The following is a 17541-nucleotide window of genomic DNA, read 5'->3' as shown; positions in this document are numbered from 1 at the left end:
AAAACTACTAGAGGTAACCAATGAATTTGGTAAAGTAGCAGGATACAAAATTAAAGCACAGTGTTTAGGAATTTCTTGCAGTCCTATACACTAACAACGAAAAATCAGAAAGAGAAATTAAGGAAACACTCCCATTTCCTACTGCAACAGAAAGAATGAAATACCTAGGAATAAACCTACCTAAGAGGCAAAAGACCTGTGTGAAGAAAACTATTACACTGATGAAAGAAATTAAAGGTGATACAAACAGTTGGAGAGATATACCATGTTCTTGGATTGGAAGAATCAACATTCTGAAAATGACTATACTACCCAAAGCAATCTATAGATTCAATATAATCCCTATCAAATTACCAATGGCTTTTTTCACAACCCTAGAACAAAAAAATTTACAATTTGTTTGGAAATACAAAAGATCTCAAATAGCCAAAGCAATCTTGAGAAAGAAAAATGGAGCTGGAGGAATCAGGCTACCAGACTTCAGACTATACTACGAAGCTACAGTAATCAAGACAGTATGGTACTGGCACAAAAACAGAAATATAAATCAATGGAAAAGGATAAAAAGACCAGAGGTAAACCCATGCACATGCTGTCACCTTATCTTTGATAAAGGAGGCAAGAATATACAGTGGTGAAAAGATAGCCTCTTCGATAAGCTGTACTGGGAAAAATGCTACCTGTAAAGGAATGAAATTAGAACACTTCCTAACACCATACACAAAAATAAACTCAAAATGGATTAAAGACCTAACTGTAAGGCCAGACACTATAAAACTCTAAGATGAAAACATAAGCAGAACACACTGTGACATAAATCACAGCAAGATTCTTTTTGACCCAGCTCCTAGAGTAATGGAAATAAAATAAAAAATAAACAAATGGGACCTAATGAAACTTAAAATCTTTTGTACAGCAAAAGAAACCATACACAAGACGAAAAGACAACCCTCAGAATGGGATAAAATATTTGCAAATGAAGCAACTGACAAAGGATTAATCTCCAACATATACAAGTGGCTCATGCAGCTCAATATCAAAAAACCAAACAACCCAATCCAAAAATGGGCAGAAGACTTAAACAGACATTTCTCCAAAGAACATATACAGATTGCCAACAAACATATGCAAAGACGCTCAACATCACTAATCATTAGAGAAATGCAAATCAAAACCACAATGAGGTATCACCTCACACCGGTCAGAATAGCCATCATTAAAAAGTCTACAAACAATAAATGCCAGAGAGGGTGTGGAGAAAAGGGAACCTTTTCTGCACTACTGGTGGGAATGTAAATTGATACCACCACTGTGGAGAACAGTATGGAGGTTCCTTAAGAAACTAAAAATAGAACTACCATATGACCCAGCAATCCCCCTCCTGGGCATATACCTTGAGAAAACCATAATTCAAAAAGATACATGTACCACAATGTTCATTGTAGGACTATTTACAATAGCCAGGACATGGAAATAATATAAATGTCCATTGACAGATGAATGGATAAAGATGTGGCACGTATATACAATGGAATATTACTCAGCCATAAACATGAACGAAATTGAATTATTTGTAATGAGGTGGATGGACTTAGAGTCTGTCATACAGAGTGAAGTAAGTCAGAAAGAGAAAACAACTACCACAAATACTGTATGCTAACACATATATATGGAATCTAAAAAAAAAAAAACGGTACTGATGAACCTAGTGGCAGGGCAGGAATAAAGACACCGACGTAGAGAATGGACTTGAGGACACAGGGGGCCGGTGGGGAAAGGGTCAGCTGGGACGAAGTGAGAGAGTGGCGTGGACATATTTACACTACCAAATGTAAAATGGATAGCTAGTGGGATGCAGCCACATAGCACAGGGAGGTCAGCTTGATGTTTTGTGGTGACCTAGAGGGGTGGGATAGGGAGTGTTGGAGGGAGGCTCAAGAGGGAGGGGATATGGGGATATATGTATACATATAGCTGATTCACTTTGTTGTACAGCAGAAAATAGCACAACATTGTAAAGCAATTATACTCCAATAAAGATATAAAAAAATTAAAAAATAAAAATATGCAATAAAAATACTGGGAAGAAAAACAAAAAAACGTATGACTATAAATATATGAAAAATTGAAATTAATAGTGGAATTTCTTTCCTTCTTTTACCGTGCTGTACTATACAAATTCTACAGGAAGTATGGTAGTTTTCCTATTGGAGAATGGACATACAACAGTCTGCTTATTGGGTCAGTGTATGTTCAGATCAAGATCATACTGGTCAGACTTCCGTGCAGCCAGAGGTGGACACGCAACCCATCAGGTCAATGCGAAGGACAATTTCCGGGTCATACTGAAGTAAGGCAAGTCTCTTGCCCTGGGTTTTGGATCTTTCCACTTTCCATGAGCTGGGATGGGGACACAGCTAAGGAGTCAACTCAACCATGAAGCTGATGAGTAAGCACCACGGTGGAAAGAACCTGAGTCCCTGGACGACCTTGGGCTCCGACACAGCTCAACAGCATGAACTGTGAATGCAGGAGAGAAAAGTGTGTCTGGTTTCAGCCACTGTCATTTGGGGTCTTTGTTATGAAGTCTTAGGGCTATAAACATCCCTAATGTGCTTTATATATTTTTCTGTGCACACGTATGTTTCTTCAATTAATTTCAATTTAAAATAAACTTACCATTTTTATTAATGCATAGTAGGTCTCTAATTAAAGTGGGAGAATATGTAGTCACTTCTATATTACCTCGCTAAACACGGATCCCAAATCACAACCGATATTAATTAAGGCCGCAGAGCAATGACTCGGAATTTCCAATTGAATGAGTATCAGCTATCAAACAGCTATGCTCCAAACACGTGGGATTCTACTGAGTCTCAGCCTAGAGGCAGAGATTTGAGATTCTGATGGTCTTCAGCATCAAAATAAATAAACAAAGTCAAGGTGCTACAACAAAGAAAGGAATCTCTGATCATTTACTCAAAAATAAACACGATGTTTCCTTTTGGCAGTGAGGCTGACCAGGACAGAAGTAGGGCAGGTGATGCAGAGGCTTAAGGGTTTATATTGGAGTTTCTCAGATCAGCGTTTGAAGGATGAGGAGGAAGCAGTCCTGGTCCCTCTTGGTCGGGCTGATTTTAATTCCTCATATAGAGTAAATTGGGACCCAGCACTCCTGCCCTTGGTGCCCTGCCCCCTGCTCCCCCCGTGGCCCCCCAGGATAAGGCATGGGGGAGGGAACTGCAGTTCAGAGACTCCTCAGCTGACGGCACTGCTTTAGGATCAGGGAATAGATCCAAGGCTGCCCTGCTCCTCATTTTCACTGAGTCATTTAGATCTTTGTGTTGTACAAATACAGACAGATTTTTGGAAATAAAGATACATCATTAATGTGAAACCAAATGAGCAGGGAGACATAAAAAAGAAATTACAGTGATATGAGAACTGTCTGCAATAATTATACGTTATATGAAAATTACCAGGAATTTTTAACATGACACCTGCGTACCCAATCTCAGAACTGACACACCAGCACAGGGACTTCAGTGCTGGCAGAATGACTACAGAAATACAGAGTTTCCTGAAATGGCACAGCAAGAGGGACACTGGAAGCAAGAACCATGTATACATTATGATAAAGCAGAGAATTTGCCAAATTTAATTCATTTCGATGTAAAATTTTCTTTTCAGAAGAGAAACAGAACAAAGACAAAAAAAGAAAACAAGGTCAGGACTTCTGGCTATGGTCAAGGGTAGACATGGACAGAAGACAACTATGAAACTGGACAAAATGAACAAAAACAATATGTTTCAGAATTCTGGAAACTGACCAAAGGCATATGATAACATAAGAGACAGTTACAGCCGACAAACTGCTGAACCAGGTAAGAAGGAGGTGGTCTGCAGCATTCTGGCTTACAACATGCAGCCCTAGCAGGTGGGCCAGGCTGCAAAGCTCAGTAGCCCCTCTGCCCCTGTTGAAGGGTGCACACACTGTGGACCACCGGGCCATGCCCACACCCAACAACACGGTCAGCATCCCGGCTCTTGCAGAGTCCAGCAAAAGGAAGGGCCAACAGCTCAGGGTCTGGCCTGTGGCCGTGTCATGCACGGAGCCCGTGAGGCTGCGTGTACAGCATGAGAGGCCGGAGAGGCCCAAGCCAGCCACAGACTCCGCGTGAGCCCAGAGACCCTCCGCCTGCCACCCATGTGCATCATGCAGAGACCAGAGGAAGCAGGAAAGAGAAAACTGAACCAACAAGAAAACAGCCTGAATTTGGAATGCCCTGCCCCACCCTCATGCAGATCGTGGCAGAGACAGAAGAGAACCCTTGTTGGCCTGAGGTGGTGAAGCACAGGCTCTGCCCGGCACCTGGCCTATATACAAACAACGTGACTCTGAAAAACCCAGGCTTTAAAAAATGAAAACAAAATTGAAAAAACCAACTAGGCAGAGGCACCAGGACCTACTCACTGCAGGGGAAAGAGTTGTCATAGATCCCTCCCAAAGAAACGCAAACGAGCCCCAGGTAGGACAACAGAGATCTACATCCAGACACATCAAAGTTGAGATGTTGAGAGTCACTGAGAAATCTTGAGAGAGTCAGACATACGTGACTGATGATGTCGGAAGCATTAGTGGTTGGCTTCTTATAAGAAGCAACGCAGGTGAAAAGACAGAAGGTGACATGTTCATTAGGAAAATGTCAATTAAAACCACACGTCACCAGGATGGCTACAGTCAGGAAGATAGTGCTGACAGGGGTGTGGAAACACTAAAAACTTCATCACTGTTTCCAGGGATAATAAATGATAAAGACACTTTGGAGAACAGCTCTGCAACCTCTTCAAGTGCTAAACACAACCTACCATACAACCCAGCAAGAGACCCCAAAGAGAAACAGAAACATGTGTCCGAAGACATGTATGAGACTGTTCACAGCACACTGCACTGAACAGCCGATCTGGGAATGATCCAAAGGGCCACGACGGGTGAGTGGACGACAAATGCTGTCCTGCTGTCCAGTGGACTCAAGCCCACTGCTCGGTGCCACGTGGTGACGCTCAGACACATGACAAGTGACAGTCACATACAGACAACTATAGGTCACATGATTCCATGCAGATGAAGTATGCAGGAAAGGCACATTTATAGAGACAAAGAGTCTCTATACTGGCGGATGGGGGTTAACTGACAACAGGCACTAGACACTCCGAGGTGATGGGAATGTCCTGAACTGGGTGGTGGTGACCCAGGCACAGGTCCGCAGTCTGACTAAAACCTCACAGAAAGGTACACTTAAAGTGGGGAAATTACATGGTATGTCAATTATACCTCAAAGAAACGTTTAAAAAAATGGTTAGTGGTTAGTCTGACAGTAAAAAATTCAGGAATGTCTGGCAATGGGCAAACCATCAGTGAATGAGTGTAAGTTAAAAAAAAAAAAATAAGGAAGCAGTGGTGTGAATGGCATGGTTCCTTCTCAGTGGGTCGACTTTGCCTGGACCCGAAGGGTGGCCACCGGCACTCACCATGGGATCTGGTTCTGAGATTTCCTGCAATGGGATCATGCTCGTGGATTGACAGCACCAGTGTTATTTTCACGTAAACTGCCACTGCTGGAGCCATCAGCAAACCTCCGAGACCCCCTCAGGGACCTCCCATTTCGAATGATGGGCCGGCTTTGCATTTCACGTCTAGCGACAAGGAGCAGGCCGCTCACGCCAGCTCAGACTTATCAGAACATCTGGGGGTCCCTCCTCCCCCACAGGTCTTGCTAGGAACCCTCAGCCTGCAAGGTCCCGGCCGGTCTCCACCTGGCCGTTGGCCACAGCTGTGGCTGCAAAAGCAACCTCGTGGAATGAGGGCCAGACACAGAGCCAGCCAGCTTGTCAGCTGCTATAGAGAGGAGGGTCCCCAGGTTGGTGTGTATCTCCTGTCCAACAGGCCCCCCTCCGTGCCTGCAGCATCCCTGGGTGACTCGGGCTTAGGGAACCAGGTGACTTTGCTGACACCAGATGCTGTTCTCGCTGTGAATAATCGGCCTTTTGTCTCTGACCCATGAGTTACCTGTCTCCTGGAAGCAACCAAGAACCCCGAGCGCCAAATCTGTAAGCTTGCAAGTAAGGAGGAATCCCAGACCCTCAGTTCTTGACACTTAGCTCCTCGCACATTTGACTTACAAGTAGGAAGAAAGCACGTGTAAACTCTAAAGCCTGATCTCCGCTTTAGTACATATATACACACTGTATACAAAATAGATAACTATAGAGCACAGGGAACTCTACTCAGTACTCTGTAATGGCCTATATGGGAAAACAATCTAAAAAACAGTGGATATATCTATATGCATAACTGATTCACTTTGCTGTACACGGAAGCTAACACAACATTGTAAATCAACTATACTCCAATAAAAATTAATTAAAAATAAAATAAAATAAAGAATGTTTATGAGCCAACTCACAGCACTCACTCTCCATCAGGGGGCTTAAGAAACCTAAGAATCGCATTGCTATGTGGCCTGGAACTGTGCAGTGTATGGCTAAAAACAACTCAACGGTTTTGAAATCTCACTGCAAGACTAATTCTGTGGGGATGAAAATATGAGACCCAATTCAGAAATGTATTGCGTTTTCAATTCAGGTTAGTCTAGTGCTGATATAAAGGGGCAGAAATGTGGTTGCGGGAGGGCCCGAGGAAGGCGCCCAGCTGTCCAGCAGCTACGGACACACAGGGTGTAGTAGATGAGGGACCGCTGGCTTCAGAGTCCAGCTCAGCCACCCGCTGGTGGAGCGGCCTTTGCTGTGTCCCTCGGTCTCTCTCTGGTCAGTGTCTTGACCTATGTCAGAGGGTGAGCAGTGACATCTCCGTGGCAGGGTGGTATGGGGACAGCGGGTCGTGTGGGGAGCACTGCGTCTGGCCTGGGTGCCCCCCGGCTTTGAGGGGCCGTGCTCACCTGTGGGAGCTCAGGACCACAGCACAGCCCTCCTGTGCCTCATTCGTCACCGCCTCCCACAGGTGCCACTTCGAGCAGGGATCCATCTCCGAGCTGGGTTCGTCCTGAAGGACAGAAAACACAGGGTGAGGGGTGCAGGGAGAACCCTGCTGCCCTCCAGGCCTGCGAGGGCAGCAGGCCCAGCCCGGAGGGAATGCCTGCCTCAGCTCCAGGCCACGCTCCACACCCAGCAGAGGCCGGGGCCCCTCATGTCAGCCGGGCCCCCCTAGGAATCTGGGGAGTTAGGCCGGCCTGGATGCACCCCAACCTCTATAAAATTCCAGAAGGATCTACCCGAGAAAGACGTAGGAGAGCAGAAAAAGGCTTTGTTGATTTCACGTTGTCAAGTAAATTGACATTTCTTGAAACTCGAAGCTTTCTCCTTCAATAAACACTGAAGCACTACTTATCCGAACCACTTTTGAGAGAGATGTTTCTAGGCTGCATGATGCGTTTCTGTGCTTTTGTAGTCAGGAAGTACCGAACACATTTTTCTTAAGAGCTGAGGGTCATGAACTGCCCCAAAGAAAGAAACAGAAGGAAAGTGGACACAGAATGGCACTGAGCAGGAAAGCAGACACCAACAAACATGGGTCTTTTCTGCAAATCGCGTGACACAGTGTATAGTTAGTTATAAACCAAGTGGACGGAAGGTGTGACCAGGCATTGTTCCCTGAGAGAGTTGGATGCATTGTTCCCACACGGGTGTCGTCGGGGAGATGCTTGTCCGGTCTCAGGAGAGGACGCTAAGGGCCCTTCAGTGCATGTCTGCCACCAGATGCTCTGAACACTCACTATCACCACCGTCACTAAAGCTCAATGAGGAGGATTTCATGGGCTGCCTTCAAGGACTCTGATGGACAGACACTGTCGTCAGGACCATTTCACACGAGGAGAAAATGTCCACACAACGTGTGAGTCCCCACCCTGGTCGCCACGCCCAGGCCTGGGTGAGCAAGGGTGCCGAGAGCAGGGCTGCAGGACGGGAGAAGCTGACTGGCTGCAGTGAGCCGGGGACCCGCTCCAGGAGGGAGGCCCCATCCAGACCCAGGAGACATGGGGGTGAGGCTGAGCGGGCAGTTCTGCTGAAGGTAAGGAATGGCCCTGTCGGGAACTCTTCAGTGCAAGCCGGCATTCTTTGGTAAGGAAAACGCGTTTGCAAACTGCAAAATCATGCAAGTGTTAGGTTTGCATTACCCGATTTCAGAAGACGCAATTACACTGTAGTCCTTGATTTCGGACCTTGCAAAAAAGCAAGCTTGGTGCAAGTGAGAGGAAACTTCAGCTCAGATTGTGGAAGACAGTCCACGAACGATGGGGTCATTTTTCCATCACAGGTCTTCTGAATCCCCTTTAACCCCCCGCCCTGAAATGCTGTTTCCAGTTAATGAACAAGATCAGGAAAAGAAAGAATGTATCTTGTTTCCCATACTTCTCCATGTTCCTCATACCTTCTACAAGCGCAAAGCCCTGGGGAGCCCTCTAATGATTAGAATCCAGTCTATGGCTCACAAATGATGACTTCGATTTATTATTTGAATGATACTACTTTTCGCTGTTTTGAAATGCAAAACAACTGGCTCTATTTCTTGACACTTGACCACCTCCAATTCATGTTTCCATCCAGCCAAACTGGATTAATTTCTGTTCCCACGTGGATTATAGACGTTGTCCCAAGGCCACTGCCCGTGCTCTGCTCTCCCGCCAGACGCCCTCCCCTCCCCCCTCAGATCCATTCTGCACCCTGACCCCCACCCTCAGGATTCCCCATGGACAGAGTCCCTACAGCTCCGACCATCATATCTGCAGGTAGGAAAAGACTTAAAGCAACAGACCAGAGGAAAAGTGTGCATCGGTTTTCAGATTACAAGTGAATTCTGGTATTCTTTTAAAATATTGTCTTTAACGTTAAAATTGTATCAAATCTTCAACTGGATAAATAAAAGGGAGTCAAAAAGTCTGTTTTGGTTCTGTAAAATTCCAATGGTATTTTAGATTCTGTTCAGAAAATGCTGATTTAGGGCCAAACGTTTATTAGCTCAGAAGCCCAATGTTGCCAATTTTGAACGTCCTCCCCGGAGGAACTCTGGTAGGTCAAAGCGTCTTATTTGCAGACACGGGCATGTCCCTGATACATCAGCTACTCGCCAGTAAGAGAAGGTCGGGTTTCCCCAGCAGGGCCAGGGCTGTGGACAGCTTCCTCTTGGTCCCCCCGCTGTAGGTGGACACAGGTTTGTCCACGTGGGCTTCCAAGTGGAGGAGCCTCACGAGGTCCCCGGCCACCTGAAGGAGAGGGGCTCTCTTTGAAGGCACCCCCATTCGCCGAGGGACCCGCCACCCCGTGACACGTGGCTCTGGGCCTGGAACCCTGCTCCCTCTGGCCCCTCCCCTGCCCACCTTCCCACACTCAGCCCAGCTCCTGAAACACCCCCTCCAGGACACAGGGATGCTGAGAATGAACAGACGGGGCTCTCCCGGATGAAGCTGGGTTTTCTGCACCTGTGAGTCACGGAAGCGACGGCCAGAACCCTGAGCTCAGGGCTGGTGCTCAGGGAGCACCCCGGGACAGAAATGTGGTGTCCGGGGTGGGCCAGACACACCTCCACACTGAGGTGAGCAGACACAGGTGAGGCAAACAACGACAGAGGAGGATCTGAGTGGGGATGAAACCCCGAGAGAGGGGGCTTCAGGCGGCAGAGGAGCAAGGGGGAGCCTTCAATATCCCCCAGGAAAGAAAGAGCCCTCTCAGGACACTGCACACCCAGTTCAGTTTACAAAGAAGAGTCAGGGTCCTGCTTATTTGCAACCACTGGGCATCCTCGTAGCAAAACCAGAGGATGGTGACTGCCCATCACCAAACAGAGCCCCTCGGCCCCAGGGACGCCCCGGCCCCCGTACATCGGGCACGGTCACCACTCCTCTTCCTCCTTGGCCGAGCAGCTCACCACTTCTTCATACGTCCTTGGAGTCCCAGATCCTTTCATTCTCTCTCCTTAGAAGAAAAAAGCATGCCCCCCAGCCCCACCTTAGCTGCTCTGCACTCAGTTCTCTCTGCTTCCGGGCTGGGCTGGCTCCTCTGGGAGCTGAGATGAAGAAACTTCCTTGTTTCCATCTATGCGTGATTTTAAAATGCTGTAAACTGTTTTATTTAACTCTTGTGACCCTAGAAGTATTAACAAAGATTCGGTTTTCTCAATATCATCATGACACCAAATTGGTCAAGATTGTATCTTAATTCAAATATAAGAGAAGTGGGAAAAACTCCACAGGACTCGGGCGGTGGGCTAACGAGTATGCATCCTAAACAACGCAATACAGCAGGACTTTAAACCAATGTACACACTTTTTTTGGATAAATGCATAAAAGTTGGGATAGTAATAATAATAGTGATAATTACAACGATGAAATACTAAGGACTTCTAAAAAGATTACGATAATATTTATGCCACCCAATGAAGAACTCCCAACATAAACTGCTCTATCACTTTATTTGTGCAGCCTCAAAATGACCCTGAAAGAATTAAGAGTCTCAAGGACTGGCCTAGCTGTCAAAAAGTATAAGTCGAGGAAGTGTAGATTTCAAGGCCCCAGAGATTCCTGAAGATGGTCTTAGGTCCCCTGATGTCTGCTAAAGAACATCATCTTGGGGTCAGTAGTTTGTTCTTCTCGGAAATAGCATCGGTCTCCCAGATTGGTTTATAGGTACTATCCTTACCACGGCTCCATTCAGTTCAATAATTTCAATTAACATCAAGTAAATAAAATGGATTGAATAAATAAAAAGTTGTTCAAACAAAACAAGTGATGCAAGACAAGCAAATAAAAAAATGTATGAAAGGCACTGCTGTGAGAGGAATGAAGAGAGGTGACGGCTGGCATTGAGAGAATCAGAGAGGTGTAGACTGTGGTCACGTTTCCCTTGGACAGGGTCTTCCAGAGAATAAGACCAGCCCACAGGTGGACATTCACATGGAAGAGGAAGGAAGGCAGCCAGAGAGGCTTCCTGGAAGAGGAGGCTCTGTTCACTAAAAAAGGATGAACCCAGGAAGGTCAGAGCCAGCTGGGAGGCTTACCTTCTGGAAGGCAGTGCCACCTTCCAGGTCAGAGCCAGTTGGGGGGCTCACCTTTCTGGAAGGCAGTGTCACCTTCCAGGTCAGAGTCAGCTGTGGGGCAGCAAGAGTGACACACTGGGAAAATGACATTTTAGGTTAATTTTAGAGCCATAGAAATTGTACCAGAAAAGAGTGGAAATATGTGTAAGTATTAGAAAGAAATGTTATTTCACTTCCATCCTCCTAATTCAAAGGCTAGTAATACATAAATAAAAACTGATAAACAGAAAAGTGAAACAATCATAAAAGTACAGCCTGTTGCTATAGAAAATGCACTTCAGAATAAGCGAACTTTGGAATAAACCTGCCAAACTATTATTGATTATTTTTATGAAACCAGGAAACATGTGTCATGTTTTTCCAATTTCACAAAAGGTTAAGTGTTACAGCCTGCAGATTCTGGACTGGTTAACCACGCGAAGGAATCCAGAATATACAGGAACAGATATTGGTTTGATCTGCTTTCTGAATGTCATGTTTTCAGAAAAATATCTGAAAATGGTCTAATAAGAAGTGTTTTGTTGCAGTCTTTCCTGCACTCAGGATTCTTGTCAAAATGATGGCAAACGTAATGCCTTAGCAAATGTGGTTGCAAAATACTATCTAAACGCCAAACTGTCAATAGTTAATGGACTCTCTCTATGCTATTAGGCGCTTTTTTGCCATAAATTCTAGAAATTGTACTGCACTTAAGGCAAGAGTTTGGGATTATTCATTTCTATAGCCCCAATCTCTAATCATCTTTGCGATGATTAGACATGATGGGACGTTTATAAATATCACTGGAATCAAAATAAATTGCCCAGATATTCCCACGTTCATCCACTTGATCCCAAAGCCAAAATTTTTCCACTAGCACACATGTTGGCCACACTGAAATTCTCCATGAGATTAAAGATCAAAATGAAGTGTTAAGTAGGAATTTAAGGATTTAAGGCAGAAACACCTTTCTTCTGACTCTGACTCTTTCCTCCTGGTCCCCATCTCTCCTGTAATAATTTCTAGCTCCTTCTAACAAAACCGTGAATAGAAGAAAACTTTGGGAGAAAAGTAATATCTGTAGAGAAGATAAGTAGTGAGATGCAGCAGGAGTTTCCCTGATAGGTATTTGTAGGTATTGACAAAGGCGAGATGGCTAAGGGCTGTACCTCGTCTCTTCCAGGGAAAACAAAACTACAGAAATTCCAGCCCTCATCCCACTGGCAATGGGATGCTTTTGGTATGACTCTCACCCTGAAATTATCTTACATGCTTCTCTAGCAATCCAGACCATGTTGTTATAATCACTTTGTTATAACATGGTATAAGGTTTGTTTAATCAGGTTAATTGAATTCAGGCTCATACGTGGACACCGCCCAACACTATGTAGTGTGGACAGTGGGGAAAAATTAGAATGATTACGCCAACCTGCCAAGCCTAAGTTCAAGCTGAATGAAGACAGCATCCTTTCCTCACCTAAACTGAACTTCTGGAGGGTCGGGTAAGTGAGTGAGTGCTATGTAGGAGAGACCAGTCAGCTGGAGCCAGATGTGAGTGAGGACCCTGGGTGAGCTCTGAGCAGGGACGCTTGGAGGAGGGCCATCCCGAAGGACCTTCCCCACAGCAAGAGGGGCTCTGTCTCCAGAATCACAGAGGAGACAACTGTGGGTGCTGTGTGGCATTGGGGACAGGGGGCACCTGGGGAAGAGGACTCAGGTGACAGCACACAGGCTGGGAAAGCGTCCTGCCAGATCTGGGAGTCCTGAAACCCAGGGCCAGTCAAAGGAGCCCACACATAATCTCATGTGGTTTCCACTTCTTCGGCCACCAAAGGGGTGCAGAAAACCAGATGGAGCCATTCAGCACACTGGAAGCATCTCCTCACCCAGCCAGCCACCTGAGTATGCCAAGAACACCACACTGGAGCCAGGTCATCTGCCCTCAAAACAAACTCCCACATTCCAGCCAGGGACTTGGCATGGGACTCCCACCACTTCTGAAATGCGGCCCAAGCATCTTACCCACCTCCTATGGCTGCTGTAAGACAGAACAGTGCCTGACCCAGCATAAACAAACTACTGTTTCCTGTTATTTTATAATAATCCCTCTCGTCACCCAGTGATAAGCCCAGTGGAACAGATATGCCTGTTCTATATTTAAAATATTTCCAAAATCTACAGGAGAGGGAAATTTGCCATCAAGGGAGCTAACTCCTCTGGAAACACATGTGCTGATGTCCTAGAAGCCTCTGAGCAAGCAATAATCCTGTCTGCAAAATCAGTTGCGGTTTCCTGAAAGAAGTGAAGCCAGTTCCTAACTGGCGACCGTTAAGCCGTTAGACAGCTGAGGATCACATGCAATTGCCCTGGATGACAGCAAGCAGCAAGTCTTACTGTATTAACAAGAACACTTTCAAAGGGCACGCTTCCCCCGGGACAGTGGAGGGGCAGCTTAGAGCGTCCGCCAAGCATCCACCTCTTTAGTCAGAAACCAGCTAGGAGAGCTGATGGAGACAAACACCCATTAAAGACAGAGCCAGCGCGTAGCCCCAGATGTCAAGAGCTGCTTAACTGCAGTGAGCAGGGTCCTGTGGGTGGACACCTGTCTTGGCTCTATTGAGGTGGGAGGTGGTGAATGGACCAGGACCCCTCCGGGGACGTGGAGAGATCTCATTCTGGTTTCACTTAGAGTCACAGAGCAAAAATAAGAAAGGAAGGCTGAGGCACTGCAGAGCAGCAGCCAGAATGTATTTTCACGGGCTGGTGAAGGACACGGCTGTGGCTTTGTCTCCTGGGAACCCCACGATGCTCATGTCCTGCAGAAGCTCACTGAAAATGCACCCCATACGCCCCTTACTTCTGCTCCAAGTTCAGAATCCAGACATGCAAGCAGCACCGCACACTCCCCGCAGTGAGGTGGTGAAGGTAAAACCTCTCCTGTGCACCTGCCAGTCCGAGGCCGCCCAACTGGACCGAGCTGTCAGTCAAGGCTGTCAGCCCCGCCTCGCCGGCTGCGGCTGGAGCCAGACAGAAGGGCAGCTGCCTCCGGTTCTCTCGGTGGTATCTGCCCTCCCCAGCTCCCACAGACGGGGGCTGGCTCTGCGGCTACCCCAGGCCTCCGTCCTCCTGAGGCCGCCACCCCGCATCCCGCCGAAGGAGGCCAGGCACGCGCGCTGGCAGCCCACCCGCCAGGAAGTCATCCTTTCCAACCACCCACCAAGTCCACATGCGCTATGAGCCCTTCTCCGCCGCGCCTGGGCATCCTACTCTATGATGTTTGCTCCTGAATACAAATTAAGAGCCCAGTAAGTGTAAAAGATGCTTCGGGGGGAAACTGTGTAGGAAACAAAATTGCAGACGACGGTATGCTTTCCCTCCTACCCACCACTTCCTCTCCGCGCAGGGACCTATTCTAAATATACAACATAAATATGACATAGACGTATTTGGCTGTGTTTCCTTCAGCATCATCATACTGGAAATATGTTTCAGGGACATTTATTTGATACTGCAGTTCCTTATCACAGGATGAGAGAGCTCTGTTGGGACTGGGGGTGTCGCCAAGCATTCTTCTGCGGGTCCCTCTTTCTGGACACCCTCAGAGGCTCTTACTTTGGGGATGCACTGCTTTGGAATCCCACGCAGGCTGCAGTAATAACGCAGGTGTTCCCAGCCGGTCAGGAGCTCATCCAGGGCGTCCTGCTGCAGACAGTAGCCAACGTGGATGCCGGCTGTGCCAGCAAGAGCCAGATCCACATCCTCTCTGCCAAGAGAAGCAGCAGCACTGTCCAGAAAATTCGACTTTCCAGACAAACATCACCCATTTCTTAAATCTGGCTTATCAATCAGAAGTTCGTTGCAGTTTGTCTAACGCAATTAAATGAGCTCAAGGAATGAGTAGCAGCCCCTGTGTCAGTAGAACAGACTCGGCTCTGAGGCCACGATTGCTCTGGATGTTAAAGAACATGCATAAGACACTGAGCTTCGTAGCCGTCATCTGGCAACAATGGCTACAGCTCAATAAATGGCCATCATGGCTATTATTCCCCAACCAAACACCTCATAAATCATTCAGTATCAGATTTTTTAGAAATCATTTTTATAACAATAATATATATCTGTCATTGAACATACAGAAAAATAGGAACCTAAAAAGAAAAATCCATGGTCCCAGCCCTCAGTAACATTTACCATTGACGTTTTAGTGTTAATCCTCTGAGTGCAGCTATGCTCCACGAGTGCAGAGTGAGGATTATACAAAACCGTATGTACTCAAAGGAAAAGAAGTCTTGTTCTATTTCTAATTTTAATATTAATATATACTCATCATGGAAATTTGTAAACTACTCAAATGTGATCACATTTAAACTTTTAAGCTATTCAACACCACATTTCACATGAAACATTGACGTGTTTCTATGCATTTTTACACAGATGAAATCATAAAGTCTGTAAAGATTCTTGAGAACGCTCCAGAAAGGAAAATTCCTATTTCCTAAATGGAAAATAATGTAAAGAAAGACTTGCTGAGAAACCATGACTGCTACAGAGGTTATTATGAGCATCTCTCATTAAAAAAAAAAAATGTAAATCTAGTAATTCAATGTTTATTAATAGTTTATTGGGTTGGCCAAAAAGTTTGTTAGGATTTTCCATAAGAAAAACTCAGACAAACTTTTTGACCAACCCAATAAGTTTTTTTAAAGTGATACATGCACCTGGTGACAAGCAAACAATGCAAGAAAACTTGCCTTTGAGTAAAATTTTGTGTAAAATTTTAAGTTCCCCACTTCATTTTGCTTTTTCTTCTTAATCTTGTAAACATTATTCCCTCAAACATTTTTTCCCCTAAATTTCATAGAGCAAAAATTTATTTCAGCCTGATTTTTGCTACTCTACAGAAAATATTTTCTTTTCTGTTCAATCACTCTTAGGAATTTTCTTTATCAGTGTATTTAAGAGATTTTACAAGAAATATATTGGTGTGCATCTTTTTCAGGAATTTTACTGGAAAACTACAATTTTGTGATCTCAATATATAATATCAGGCTTTGTTTTGAACCACTACTTCTGGAAAAATTTCACTCAGTAACCTTATTTTTCTATCCTCTCTTTTATCTTTCATGGCAGTAAAATACGTATAATACAAAATTTACCATTTTAGCCATTTTAAGGTGTAAAATTTAGTGGAGTTTTAAGAGAATTTACGATTCTATGTGATCATCGTTGCTATCTAGTTCTAAAACATTTTCAACGTCCCAAAAGGAAACCCGCAAACTATACAAAAAAACAACAGAAGCCTTAATTAAACAGTCAAAAGACCAGCAGGGGAAGCTCTCGCACCCTGTGACAGCAGCAGAGCTGACCGAAGAAGAAAGACTCTGCTTCTCTCCAGGTGAAGACTCAGCCAATGGAAAGCCATGAGCTCTTTATTTACTACACCCACCCACCTTCCCTTCCCTTCTGCTCTATAAAAGTGTTCTTTCCATTTCTGCAGGGGAACTTGCAAATGGACTGCCAGGGCTGCAGACCCCAAATTGCAATTCCCTGATGATCCCAAAAAATCCACCCTTGCTGGGGAAATAACCAGCAGTCTATTTGTTCTATTTGTTTTAGGTCAACACGCATGTATTAGTCACTCCTCACTTCCCTGTCCCTCCAGCCCCTGGCACCCACTAATCCTCTTTCTGCTTCTGTGGATTTGCCTGTTCTGGATAATTCACTGTAAACTGAATGACAAAATATCTGGCTTCTTTCACTTAGCATGTTTTCAAGGTTTATCAACAATATAGTACTTTATTATATTTTCTTTTAATGGTAAAAATGCACACTGCATTTTTTTAAAAATCACCACTTTCCATGCTGTAGATGTTAAAATTAAACCCAACAAGGCACAGCTGGCCCCAAATTGACCACAGAACTGGTTCTAACACCTCTATATGTCCCGTACAAGTCCACCATTGTTTTCATTCTTTGACACTTACATACAAAGATAAAAGAACTAGATAAAAAGGAAGAGAGGAGGTAATTATTTTTTAATTAATAGGCTTAATTTTTAGAGCAGTTTAGGTCTATGGGAATGCTGAACAGAAAGCACAGGAAGTTCCCATATAACCCTCTCCTCTCACCTGGAATCGCCCCTGTTATTATCTTCATTGCTATGGCACATTTGTTAAATCTGGTAAATCAATATCGATACTCTCATTAACTCCACGTTAATGTCCATACTCCACGTTAAGGGTTGTGTGTTGAATATCCTATGGGTTTTGTGAGATTCATGATGTCAGGTACCCACAGCATCACACAGAACTGTTTCACTGCCTTCAAGTCCTCTGTGCTCCACCTGGTCACGCCTCCCTCTTCCCTGGCAACCACTGATCTTTTACTGTCTTCATAGTTTTGCCTCTTACAGATCATCATATAGTTGAAATTATAACAGTATGTAGCCTTT

At 45.2% G+C, this 17541-nt stretch overlaps 1 protein-coding gene across 1 annotated transcript in view; it reads right to left on the bottom strand.

Moving 5' to 3' along the window:
- Positions 1–17541, bottom strand: part of ABCA13 (ATP binding cassette subfamily A member 13) — a 262933-nt gene that overhangs the window by 28314 nt on the left and 217078 nt on the right. Inside the window, 3 exon segments of the mRNA XM_029233962.1 lie at positions 6960–7063; positions 9147–9281; positions 14703–14853. Coding sequence (XP_029089795.1) covers positions 6960–7063; positions 9147–9281; positions 14703–14853 — 390 coding nt within the window.

The sequence above is a fragment of the Monodon monoceros genome, unplaced genomic scaffold (assembly GCF_005190385.1).
Source record: "Monodon monoceros isolate NGI ecotype Baffin Bay Population unplaced genomic scaffold, NGI_Narwhal_1 Super_Scaffold_2, whole genome shotgun sequence".
Classification (NCBI taxonomy): Eukaryota; Metazoa; Chordata; class Mammalia; order Artiodactyla; family Monodontidae; genus Monodon; species Monodon monoceros.
This window is presented reverse-complemented; position numbering and strand designations above follow the sequence as displayed.